The 12,041-nt window shown below is 38.0% G+C and overlaps 1 protein-coding gene across 1 annotated transcript; it reads right to left on the reverse strand.

The window, feature by feature from the left end:
* Nucleotides 1–1,975: 1,975 nt before the first annotated feature.
* SPIC (Spi-C transcription factor) lies at nucleotides 1,976–9,384 on the reverse strand. The gene is made up of 4 exons (XM_009489667.2): nucleotides 9,234–9,384; nucleotides 7,489–7,601; nucleotides 6,454–6,562; nucleotides 1,976–2,403 (listed from the first exon to the last, which is right to left on the reverse strand). Exons 1-4 carry the CDS (start codon nucleotides 9,382–9,384, stop codon nucleotides 1,976–1,978), a joined length of 801 nt encoding a protein of 266 aa, XP_009487942.2.
* Nucleotides 9,385–12,041: the final 2,657 nt, after the last annotated feature.

A 12,041-nucleotide genomic window follows, 5' to 3' on the forward strand; every position in this document is an offset into this window, starting at 1 on the left:
CCCCTTATGCTCTTCTCTTTCAGCTCTGTACTGTTCTCCCAGCTTCAGGTATAACATCTCACCTGATCACCAGTTTTACAAGAAGAAAATGCTGATGTTTATACATAAGTCAACAAGGTAACACAGAGTATGAACAAGTATTTATTTCCTTAACAAGTAGATGAGTCTGAAGAAAGTGAATCTAAACATATTGATAAAGTAAGCATTTTACACAAAGCAGACTCTTAACCCAGTGTATGTTACCAGGCTTGTAAATAACATAAAGTTGGCGTGCAATGGGTGACAGATGTGGAGTAAATAAACTGTGAGTTTCTTGGCAAATTTATGTACGTTACAGCATTTGAAATGTTGTATTTACATACGTGCTTCTATAGTGAAGGCATCCAAACTGAAAGACCTCAGTCCTCCGTAAGAGTTAAACTCTCACTGCGTTCAGTGCTACAGCAGGATCCAGATTCAGTTCTATAAGACCAGAGGAATTATTGTGTCTATTTTGTAGTAATGTTTACATTTTACAGGATGCTACACTCAAAATGTTAACAACACAGTTCTGACCTTCTTATTTTGGCAGATGTTTACTGTCTTAAAATGTGGGTCTTTTTTTAGTGCTATTTAACATGCTTCACATTTCTAAGAGTATGCATCTTTCATCTTACAAAAGTGCTAACCCAAAACCTTGAATTTTGCTTGAGCAGAGTGTGTTGAATTGTGTCTATTATATAAAATTATATCCCTGTACAAGTAAGCAGGAGTTAGAGCAAGGGGCAACTATCAAAGTCAGTGAATTTCATCAAACATATCAGGCCATCATTTATACCTCTCCACAGAAATTAATTTTGTCTTTATTAATATCCAGACCTGCACTCACTTGAAGCAAAATGCAGAACTTGGAATTGAATGCAGCTGAACGGCAGTATTTTGGCACAACAGCCAACTCACATGATGATAAAAGTTGATCAGGTAACAGAAGTATGAGAAAAAGTAGATTTATAGATATCATCCTGGCATAAGGGGCTAGTACTCTCTTTTTACCTAAATTTTGTCCTTCTTCTCCATAAAGAGAATGTAAAATCACTGAGCCTTTCAGCTACATTCCCATGTAGGAAAAGAGCTGGAGAAGCAAAATTGTATTTATTTGTATAAAATTATAACTCCAAAAGAGGTTATAAATAACAAAGCTATATTTGTTAGATGAGTACAGAACTGCTGGATAAAAGTGCAGCTTCTCATATTAGTGGGGCAAGAACTGTAAATAGGTTCATGAAAAGCATAATCCTTTACTAACGCTCTCACAGTATGGTCACTTTCCCAATGAATCCACTGCCAACAGTGAAATGTGCACCTGGCAATGCTAATACCACATGCCAGGATCTGTGCTAAGATATGTTAATTTAAGTAATTAAGGATTAACAGCTTGGCTAACCAGTGCACCTTCGTGTTGACTCTATCATTCAGCCAGGCATTCACTCAGAAAATGTCTCTTAATGAAGACCATTGATGAAAAAAGCAGACAGTAGCTTCATGCAGTTGGCAAATCTCTTCCCTTTCTAATTCACATGCACCCAACTGATAGGGAGTGCATGCGCTATGGTACAACAGCATCTAAATTCTGATTGGAAATGTTGGGGACATGCATAAAACTTCCAATGAGTGTTGTCAGGATGGGATTGTTGATATCCACTAACAGACAAAAGCCTTGATCCTAATCTTGGATATACCAGCTTGAATCTGAAGTAATTCCTCTGATTAACGTCATGGAGAATAGAACATGTCCTACAGCTGCTGGTTTTCTTCAATAGTCAATGACCATTTATCATTAACTTCAAAAGGAACAAAACTAGTCCAACATCATTTTTAAAACCCTCCTCTTCATGTGTTTGTATGGTATCTTAAAGGAAAAGCTATGTACAGAGAAGAGTTCCTGTGCTGGAAAGTATTACTAGGTAACAAAGGCCTGTTTATGTGAAAGACATGTCTAGCTGTTAGCATGCTGTAATGCATAACCATTGTTATACACGTAATTATTGTAACTGATCCAGTCATCTGTACACTGATACTCTTGATTAGACTGAATGTACGGATGATAAACTGTTTCTTTTCCCAAGAAGTAAGATGGAGCAAGTCTCTGTAAAACAACAGCACTGAATTGGTATGTCAGCTTCCTTCGAATTTTAATGATTTCACCTGTTCTTCCATAATTCCTCAGTGCTCTGGCCATTTTCTGATATGTCATGATCTTGCGGTTTCCCTTTCTTTCTCCCCACAGCTCTGCAAGTTTCTCCTTGTTTTTGGAGACAAACTGGAAGACACCATTGGGCTTATCCACCCATTGGATGCAGTTTGCCATAGCTGGATCATACAGAGACTCATGGAGATACTCAAACAGTCGAAGTTTTTTTCTACCTATTAAGAAATAAAGTACAAAATGTCAGAACAGAACTCATACTTGTTTTAAAAGATGAGCAGTTGTCTTTTTCCTGGAAAGGATCTTACAGGCAAAAGCATAGGTAAACCTAATACCCCATCACAAATTAAAAGATCAGTATAAACTATTCAATGGAAGACCAGCAACAGCAAATGGGATGATAATTCTGAAACATGTAAAGGTCTGTGGTGACAGAAAGGGATTTGGTCATTGGAGTTTTAAGAGCAGGTTATTTGCAGATCGTGACAAATATCTAGTGACTTCACTGTGTGGTAGGTGTCAGAAGCCACTTTCAGCAGTCTTCAGACACATGCTGTGCAGGTGCATGGTCAAGGAACTCACTGCAGAAAATTACATCCTCAGACAGTGCAGAAAAGGGGTTCTGGAGAGCCAGTCTGAATGTTTTTGAATAAAGGTTTTCCCTGCATAACCAAAACTCAAAGATTTTGACATGACTCCATTTTGTCATATTTGTTTCAGGAAAGTTTTGGGCATGCAAGGTAGTCTCTTATATAAGAAATTGTGAGTGGGTGAGCAGAAAGAGCAAGCTAGTTTTGAACCATAAACCTCACCTAGTCACTAAGGACCTAGACCTGCTGCTGCGCTATAGTTTTCTAAAGATGTGCAGAAGTATCAACTTGCATGCCCATGCAGAATAAAGCAAGCTCAGTACTGCAGTATTTGTCAGTTGACTAAGTGCTTCTCCCCACAGGCTCAGCTCTCAAATTTAAGTTTACTAGCGAGGCTTATTTAGTTTCACTTAGGTCTTGTGGATCCCTCTCTCTGAAGTACTTCTAGTTCCCTTCACAAAGCCAAGGGTAACCAAGAAGCTGCCATAAGGAGGAAGAATTGAAGATTATGAGACAAAGAGGAACATTTTACAGAAAGGAGAGTCTATGCAGAAGAACGGCTTCCACATTAACCAAAGTGGAAACAAGCAGCTGCACCTAAAGTTCATAAAGTCTTGTCTTGTGTGGCTATTTTAAACTAGGAACAGGGGAAAAGTGACAGTTGCTAAGGAACACTGAGGTCAAGCCAAGACATCTGTTAGGGATGACAGTAATTCTGCATCTGGTGGTAAGGAAAGAGGAGAGAAGTGACAGTCAGATTAGGAAGAAGAAGAGCCTGACATCAGAGGGACTTTCCAAAAAATTAATATGGTTTCATTATCTAAATAAATATTGGCCTGTGACAAGAAGTACATATTCTACTAGAAATACATATAGTATTACCAAGATGAGAAGCTTAAAAGCAAACAGGTGAAGGACACTGCCTGGTCACAGTAAACTCTTCTTAGTAGGTGACCTCCTTAGCTCCCCTCCAACCTGAATTATCCTGTAAACCTATGAACCTATGGTAGAACAAGTACGATCAGGGGAAATCTGCAGACTACTGCAGACTGAGTCTCTGCTGGAGAACAATAGTGTAGCCATGTCTGCAGCAGCATCTGATTTCATGCTGTCTGTCCTCTTAGTTCAGCTGTCATTTCTGCCCAAGCTTTTATTTCTAGGCACATCGTCTCTAGCTGATGTCTCGGTTTGAGAGAGCTTATTAGCTCTTATGTGTTAGTGCAGCTACGTTTCTAGAGCCCAGCTGTTATCTACAAAATGCTACACAATGTGGTTGCACCAATTTGAGCTGGGGTTAGTTCACAGATGTCAGTACTGCACCTCATTGCATAAGCTAGTGGTGTTCATTACCAGGCCCTAAACATCATTCTAAGCTAGCAGGCTAGTGTCTGCAGGTTTCTTATGCAGTCACTGGAGAGAGGCAGGTTCCTCCAGAAGGTGTTTCAGAGCGTCTGCATTAGATTCCTGTGCTGAATTGTCCCAAAGCAACCTAATTGCCTGTGGGTGTATCTAATTCAGGTGCATTTCTGAAGTACTTCTCTTGATTGTCTCCACTCACCGAGCTTTAGTTCAGATCATGGAATGGTCTTGATTGCATGAACTGGACTCCTTTCAGAGGAAACCTAACTCAAAGACGCTTTCCAGAAGCATATCTAAGTCACTGCAGCTTTCAGAATTTGTGGCCAGCCTAGAGATTACCCTAAATAAACCCATGTGAAACACTTTAAACACAGACTTTGGGTCCTCAGTACTGGTTGTTTCATCTACAGATCTGTTCCTAAAGGGCCACACTACTTGCTAGTGTACAGAAAACCTCTCATGTCTCAATAAGAAGCCAAGAGGACTAAATTTCATAGAATCACAGAATCATAGAATCGTTTAGGTTGGAAAAGACCTTTAAGATCATCCAGTCCAACCATTAACCTACACTACCAAGTCCACACTAAACCAATCAAGGGTAGACTAGACTAAACCATGTCCCGAAGTGTCACATCTACCCATTTTTTGAATGCTTCCAGGGATGGTGACTCCACCACCTCTCTGGGCAGCCTCTTCCAATGCTTGACTATTCTTTCTGTGAAGAAATTTTTCCTAATATCCAACCTAAACCTCCCCTGGCGCGGCTTGACCCCATTTCCTCTCGTCCTATTGCTAACTACATGGGAGAAGAGCCCAACACCCACCTCACTACAACCTCCTTTCAGGTAGCTGTAGAGAGCAATAAGGTCTCCCCTCAGCCTCCTCTTCTCTAGGCTAAACAATCGCAGTTCCCTCAGCCGCTCCTCATAAGGCCTGTGCTCCAGACCCTTCACCAGCCTTGTTGCCCTTCTCTGAACACGCTCCAGCACCTCAATGTCCTTCTTGTTTTGAGGGGCCCAAAACTGTACACAGTATTCCAGGTGCGGCCTCACCAGTGCCGAGTACAGGGGGACAATCACCTCCTTGCTCCTGCTGGCCACACCATTCCTGATATTTATTTAGGTATACTGGAAATAGTCCCTCAAATCACAGTTTCTGGCAGGAATATCACCATGGACACAAAGAAATCCATAAGAGGACACCCCCCCCCCCCCATAAGAATAGTCATTCTGAAAATTTATGCAGTATGGCCTTCTGGAAAAGAAGATTGAAAATAATGTAAAAGAAATATGACATAGGAAATTAAGTTTAACAGAGCAGTAACAACTGAAGGCAAATTCAGATACTGACATGTAAAATTCCCCAGTGCAACACTGGGGAAGACTTAGAAATGCAACATTTCTGCATTGAAGAGTTTTCATTTGCAACAGTGAATTTCAAGTACTAGAAGTACAGAACTTAAAAGGAGAGGCTACTCCTCCCATCGTCCCAAGGAATTTGTAGTAGTGGTAGTAGTAGTAGTAGTAGCTATTAAGCAATGGAAACCGCAGTGTTCAGCATCAATGGGGAGAGATGATACTGAAAACTGACACCATGTGGTTAAAGTTGAGAGAAGGGGATTTCAAAAAGCAGCAAAACCAGGAAGCTACTCAAAAAGACCCCATGGTCAAAAGTAGGTACAACAGCTCAGAGTGGAAGCTGTGTAAATCTCATCTAGCAGAGTCATAGAAAGGATGCTGAGTCCCAAACAAAAAACAAAGAATGAATGCAATAAACAACATCACCCAACCTATTCTTTGCAAAATAGATATCCACTCAAATAAAGTCAAACAAAAGGAACACAAAATGCACACTGGAAGTGACAAAAGCTAAGAGGTAATTTGAAAAGTAAACAAAGAATGACATAAAATCAGGTGCAAAAATATTCATATATGTGAAAAACCTTCAAGAAAACCACTCCTTGTTGGACCACATAAAATAAAGTAAGTTATTAAAGTGGATAAAGATGTTATTGATAGCTAGATTTTTCTCTGCATAAGGCTTCATCCCAGATGATTTGGAGTAAAACACATCTCTGTTTTGTTTTTCCATGTGCTAAACAAGAGGACAGAATAAGATGGTAACAGATTTATCTTACCTTGTGAGATTTAGCAGATAGGAATTGAACACTAGCAGTTGTATTCTAATTACTATTAAATGTTAACTTATTTTTTCCTGTTAGAAGTAAAAAAAAAATTAAGAAAAAGAGAAAGCATGATTTGCCAAGAGATTTTTTAAAGTAACATAATGTACATATCAAGATACAGTCTTTCTACACACCTTTCCCTGCTTTTGGCTGGCCAGCAGCAGCATGCATCATTTGGCTTTCTGGAGTATTCTGCAGCGTATGGTAGACAGTCTCATCTGCATAAAAATCTGCTGCACTGTTCTTCAGGAATTAAGACAATGAAGAGTTACTAATAGAGTACATCCTCTGAGGAAAAAGAAACTTGTAGTAATTAATTGCCTGAAGCCTTCAAAATGCAGCCTTTCATCACCTCCCCCATGGAAGACTTTTCTCATCCACAAAGGTATGCAGCGTACTGTACCGGTAACAAGCAGCACCAATTTATGTCCAGTGGGAAGACCTGCCCACCAGGGGAGAAATTAAGAGGGAAAACAGAGTGATTGCCTCACTCCAGACCTTCAACCCTTTTGCTGGAAGCAGAGGAGGAACAGTGGACTCCAGAGTCAGTAAGAGACAAGGGCCACCTGGATAGCAGTCCCTACAGACTCCGTAGATCCTGTGTCATGTTGTCACTAAACTGCTGGTTGAAAATGGCCTTTTGTAGAATCTATTTACCTGAAATTATCTCCCCTTCCCCATCACTCCTGGAGGCCACACTCCCAGTGTTTTTAAGAATTAATATGGACCCTGCAGGCTGAAGCTGAGCTCAGAGACTGGATAATGCTGGTCTTTCCAGCACTCTTAAAGCAAACTGCTGGAGAAGCAAAGGCATGGTACTTTCTCACAGCAGCAGAAGCTATGCTGAGGCTGGAAGTTGTTGTTCTCTGCCTGTTCCTGGGTGATAGAGAGAAGCCCTTTTCCCTAGTGTACTAGTAGGTTTGTTTGTTAGTTGTCATGTTACATGATGAACCACAGAGGAGCACAAGAGGAAAACAGCGAAGATGAATCCTAAAAAGAGACTATTAAACATGTTTTGCAAATATTTCCCAAGGCAGTTTCATCTGAATCATGCCTGGCCAGACTGACTTTCTGTTAGAGTTAGCATAATAATTCGTATTAGAAATCACAAATGGGCAGCCAATTTTCCATTTATGTCTGACTCTAGTATTAGTAACCAGTTCACTTACGATCACATTTCTCCAGCTATACCCTGGATCCTCTGTAGATGGTGCTGCAGAGTAGCTGGGACTTGCTCGGAGGTGGTGGTGATGGTTGAGCACAGTCAGGCAATTTTTGTAACCTGAGATTTAGGAGGATGGAGCAAAAACTGAGTGAATAAAAGGGAGAGAAAAAACCCAGCTGCAAACAACCTAATATGCTACTGGGTCTGTCAAAAAACATTTATCCTATGGCTGCCTTCTGGATAATAAACGCTCCAGAGCCAAGATGTTTCATACCAGCAGGTTATCCAACATAATCTGTACTGTTACTGCTAATCACACCCTTAGGCTGGTTTTGCTTGCCTTCATGATGAAAAGCAATATTTGTTAAGATAAAATGTCAGATATTTCATAGTATTATGAAATTGCTTGGTTAATAGAAAAAGGAGGGCCAAAGAAATCACCAAACATAATGACTGGCATAATTATAGACTACTATAATACATGTATTAGAACGGAAAAGGGAATGTCACTCAGTTCTTCTGCAGGCCATTAGTACAATGCAAGTAAGAGCCTCCAATCGTGAATGGAGTGACGGAGTATCAGAGCATCTGCAGTGCCTGAAAGAATGACATGGAAGCAACCTAAGACCTTAGGAAGTTTAAAAGAAGCAGAGGAGAACACCAGGCTGAGGCACTTGGAATAAATTATGCACTGCAGGTCGTCAGAAGATGTTGGAGGGTACATCTATTGCAAGTGGAAATGTGGGTGCTGCTATAGGACATACTAAACACTGAATTGTAAGTGTTAAAAAACTCTCTCCATTGGCTGTAATAAGAGATACAGGCAAGAACACTGCAAGAAATTATATATAGTGAGTTTTTCAGCATGTGTAAATTACCAATGCAGTGGAGCCAAAAATTCACTAACAATAGCTGAAGATATGGCCCAATTGGTCTTATTTAAATTTCAGTATATAATAGATAATATGTAAATAAACTTCCTTGTATGAAACGTATTCTACACAGAAGACAGTAGATATTTTGTTCTGGACCTAAAGGGTTTGTGATATAGCCTCCTATTTTCCTTTCCTACCATTTCTATTTACCACGTAAAACCACCAAACACAGATTTTAAATTTTATAGTAATTTAATTGCCAAAACCTTGCTGAAACTGGAACAATTTACAGCTTGCTGTATTTTAAGTTTTATAAAGTAGAAAACTCTTGAAGCCAAGAAAAACACCTTTCTATTAATTATCCAGACTGAAACTATCATTTCTGCATAAAAATACTTAAAATGTATATTTTAATGTAAAAAAGTAATTGTGGAAGTTAATTTCACGTGTTGGATTCTTGGTCCTTTTTTTTCTTTCTTTTTTTTTTTTTTTTTGCACTGGAATTAACTGTTATATGAATTTATTCACAGCATAACAGAAGGGCATTTTTCAATTAAAACATTAAAACTGGAAAATGGCTATTACACCATAGTCATATATGCTCTGACTATAGGAAATACGAGCTCAATGCACCTAGGCTAGAACTAGGGGGAAGGTAGAGGGGGACTGTCCAACAGTTTCCCTGTGCCATGACATGGAAGATGCATGCCACACTGGGCAATACATATTATCCCCCCTTTTCATCCTCCCAATATACCTTCTGCCATCCATTAATCCACGTCTGGGAAATTACTCTCTCATCTACATGTCTTCAGATTTACATTCCTTAAAAAATACAAAATGGTAAATGAAATGGAATAATGGTCTTTTTTACCTGGTAAATACTGCATTTCTTTGTCAGAGTGCTGCTGCAGTACTTCTAGCGCATCTTCAAAAGCCTGGCCCAGTACGTCTTGGTCAGGAAAACTCTGCAAGAACATTTTTCTGTCAGGAGCCAGAAAGGACCAGTCTGGTTCTTTCAACATTTTCAGTTGGAAAATCCCAAATAAATACAGTGATTGTATAGAATGTACATCCTCCTGGAATATGTCTTTTGCAGGCACTGAGGCATTACCATAATCGTTTACTATTATGAGAAAGTTCTCACTTCTTTGAGAAGTCTCTTTGAGGTCAGTGGGACAACTCACACGGGTAACATTACTCACTCGTGCAAATGTTTCAAGGTTCATTTCCTTAATTTGCAGCAGAAGTTTACATAAAGGGTGTTACTGCTATTGGAGTGTTTTATAGTATGTAATATCACTTGTGTAACATGATTTATGAAGCTAAAGTTATCATTCAATAACATTGACATGACAAAAATTATTATGCACAAGTTATGAAGTAGTTATACAGAGAAAATGCTATACTATGTCAGTATAGGAAACCAAGTGTGGTTTCCAGAAAACTATTGTCGTTTTAGAACAACTTGTTCTAAAAAGCTAAAAGAATCTCCCAAAGTCTGAGGTTGCCTAAGCATATTTGAAGTGCTCCATAATGAAAGAGAATAAAGGCATTGTAGACTTACCATTATTTAGATATCAAAACTTGAATCCTGTTTAAAATAAACAGAATTTTAAAATTGTATATTTTAAATTAAAGAATAATTCTCTCAGTATAAATAAAATTAATGAAATGAAATGAAATAGCTCCACATTATTTCCAGTGATGGAATAAAATATATGTAATAATACAGATAAAAGTAATTTAGGATTACAAAGTGGTATTTTAATGAAATTAAATAACTGCAACATTGTATTTTGGTTTGTTTTTTTTAATTCATACTATTTTTCATTACTGAAGTTTCCAGTTTCATTAATACTGTAACTTTTAGATTACTATCCACATCATTGTAAACACATTTTTTAAAGTCATTAAGAAGTGAAAATGTGTTATTGCTGACATTCAGTCTTAGTTAGCACAACTACTAATTTGCCAAAGAAAATACTGACCTGAACAAATGCAAATGTTTAAGTCATAGAATCATAGAATCATAGAATCGTTTAGGTTGGAAAAGACCTTTAAGTTTTCAGATATAGTTGAAACAAACTTAGTTTTTTTCCATAATGAAGATTAGCATATGACTGTATATGAATATACATAAACTCTCAGACTAATTGTCAGCAAATCTGATTGTTTAATAAACAGTGAAAATAGACACATTTTCAGTCAGTTTAACATGGAGTATACTTCATATACAACATTACTCAGAAACAATTCCTTAGTACCTCTTTTTTATTTGTTACAGATTTAAATGATCAGGTTTTGTTGCCTTGCAGGTTTTTTTCCTGTTCTCATTTACATTATTATTTCAAAACTGTTACAATAATAATAATTGTAATAATAATAATAATAGTGATAATAATAATGTATTCATCAGTATTTTACTCATTAACGGTTTGATTATAATCTATTGAAAATACTGGAAATTTTGTCAGTGATTTCAGCAGATGCAAAATTGGTGTCTGTGTGGTGTTCTAAAAGGCAAAGAAGAGACAAGATACATAAATATAAATATAAATATAAATATAAATATAAATATAAATGAGAAAGAATTTTATCCAAGACTCACCATGAATGTTCTAACCTGGTAATTATGCCTCAGATAAGTATGTTATAAAGTACTGTCAAAATTTGTAATTTTTTTTTTAAATCTTGATGACCAAGCATACATGGTGAAAACCTAGGGATTCAGTAAATTGACCTCATTGAAGTCAATGGGATTTTTGTCTTTGACTTCAGTGCAGCAAGTATTTTGATAAACTGATCTAATTTTATTCTAAAACCAGAATGGGCCACATTAATCCTTCAGCTGCAGTGCTGGCCACAGATTCTTGGGGTATAGAGCTGTAGAAATTAAAGACATGAATCTCCTTTTCAAAGATCCTCACATAGTGTTCCCCTAATTTTAAGTAATTCACTTTCCTTAAATTGCTTTTGTCTCACTCAAACTCCAAACTGATACTTGGTAACCTTGACAGAACATCTGCAGTCACTGTTGATGACTTTCAAAGCCTAAAAAGGGACAAGAATTGGCAAGGTACCGTTGAATGGTCATACCATTTACACAGCTGAATTCATACCAAAAAAGAAAAAGTCACACCTTAAGTAATTTTAAAAAAAAAGTCTGAACACTTACCTACAATTTCAGCTCCACACACCACACAAGAATCTGTCTGGTTTCATAAATATATGAAAGACTGAGTTCCTACAGCAATAGGCTGGCAAAGGGGCTGCATTAAATAGCTGATTTTAGGGAAGTGTTTTGGCTAGGGATTTTTTTGAGACTAAAGGTATAGTACACTGCTAGCATGGCCCTTCATTCTGCACAAAAGAAGGGTGATTTATACTGATATAAAATAAAATTAAATATTTTAAGTATTGTCCAAGACATGCAGATTCTAGGCACTGGGAGAGATTCCTTTTGGCTATGGCACATCCTAATAAATCTGTCACCGGTATGTATGTATAGGGCAAAAACCTACATCTCTCATCTGTCCCATACAGACTACAGTGGACCTTGAGGTTTTACCTGAACCTCCTGCTTAGCTCAGTGTAAGAAGCAGACCAAACTAGACCCCAAAATAAGAGTTTGAGGGAATTTCAGAACTCTGCTTCAAAGCTCATGTTTGTAGCCCAGGCC

Source organism: Pelecanus crispus, chromosome 1, assembly GCF_030463565.1.
Source record: "Pelecanus crispus isolate bPelCri1 chromosome 1, bPelCri1.pri, whole genome shotgun sequence".
Taxonomy (NCBI): Eukaryota; Metazoa; Chordata; class Aves; order Pelecaniformes; family Pelecanidae; genus Pelecanus; species Pelecanus crispus.

What these genes read in the sequence shown, in the direction of transcription:
- SPIC (XM_009489667.2), bottom strand. Translation starts at nt 9,384, where the DNA reads ATGTTGAAAGAACCAGACTGGTCCTTTCTGGCTCCTGACAGAAAAATG. An exon ending in AGAAATGCAGTATTTACCAG is followed by an intron (nt 7,602 to 9,233) that starts GTAAAAAAGACC and finishes CCTAAATCTCAG; the next exon opens with GTTACAAAAATTGCCTGACT. An exon ending in CCAGCCAAAAGCAGGGAAAG is followed by an intron (nt 2,404 to 6,453) that starts GTGTGTAGAAAG and finishes ATTTCTTAATAG; the next exon opens with GTAGAAAAAAACTTCGACTG.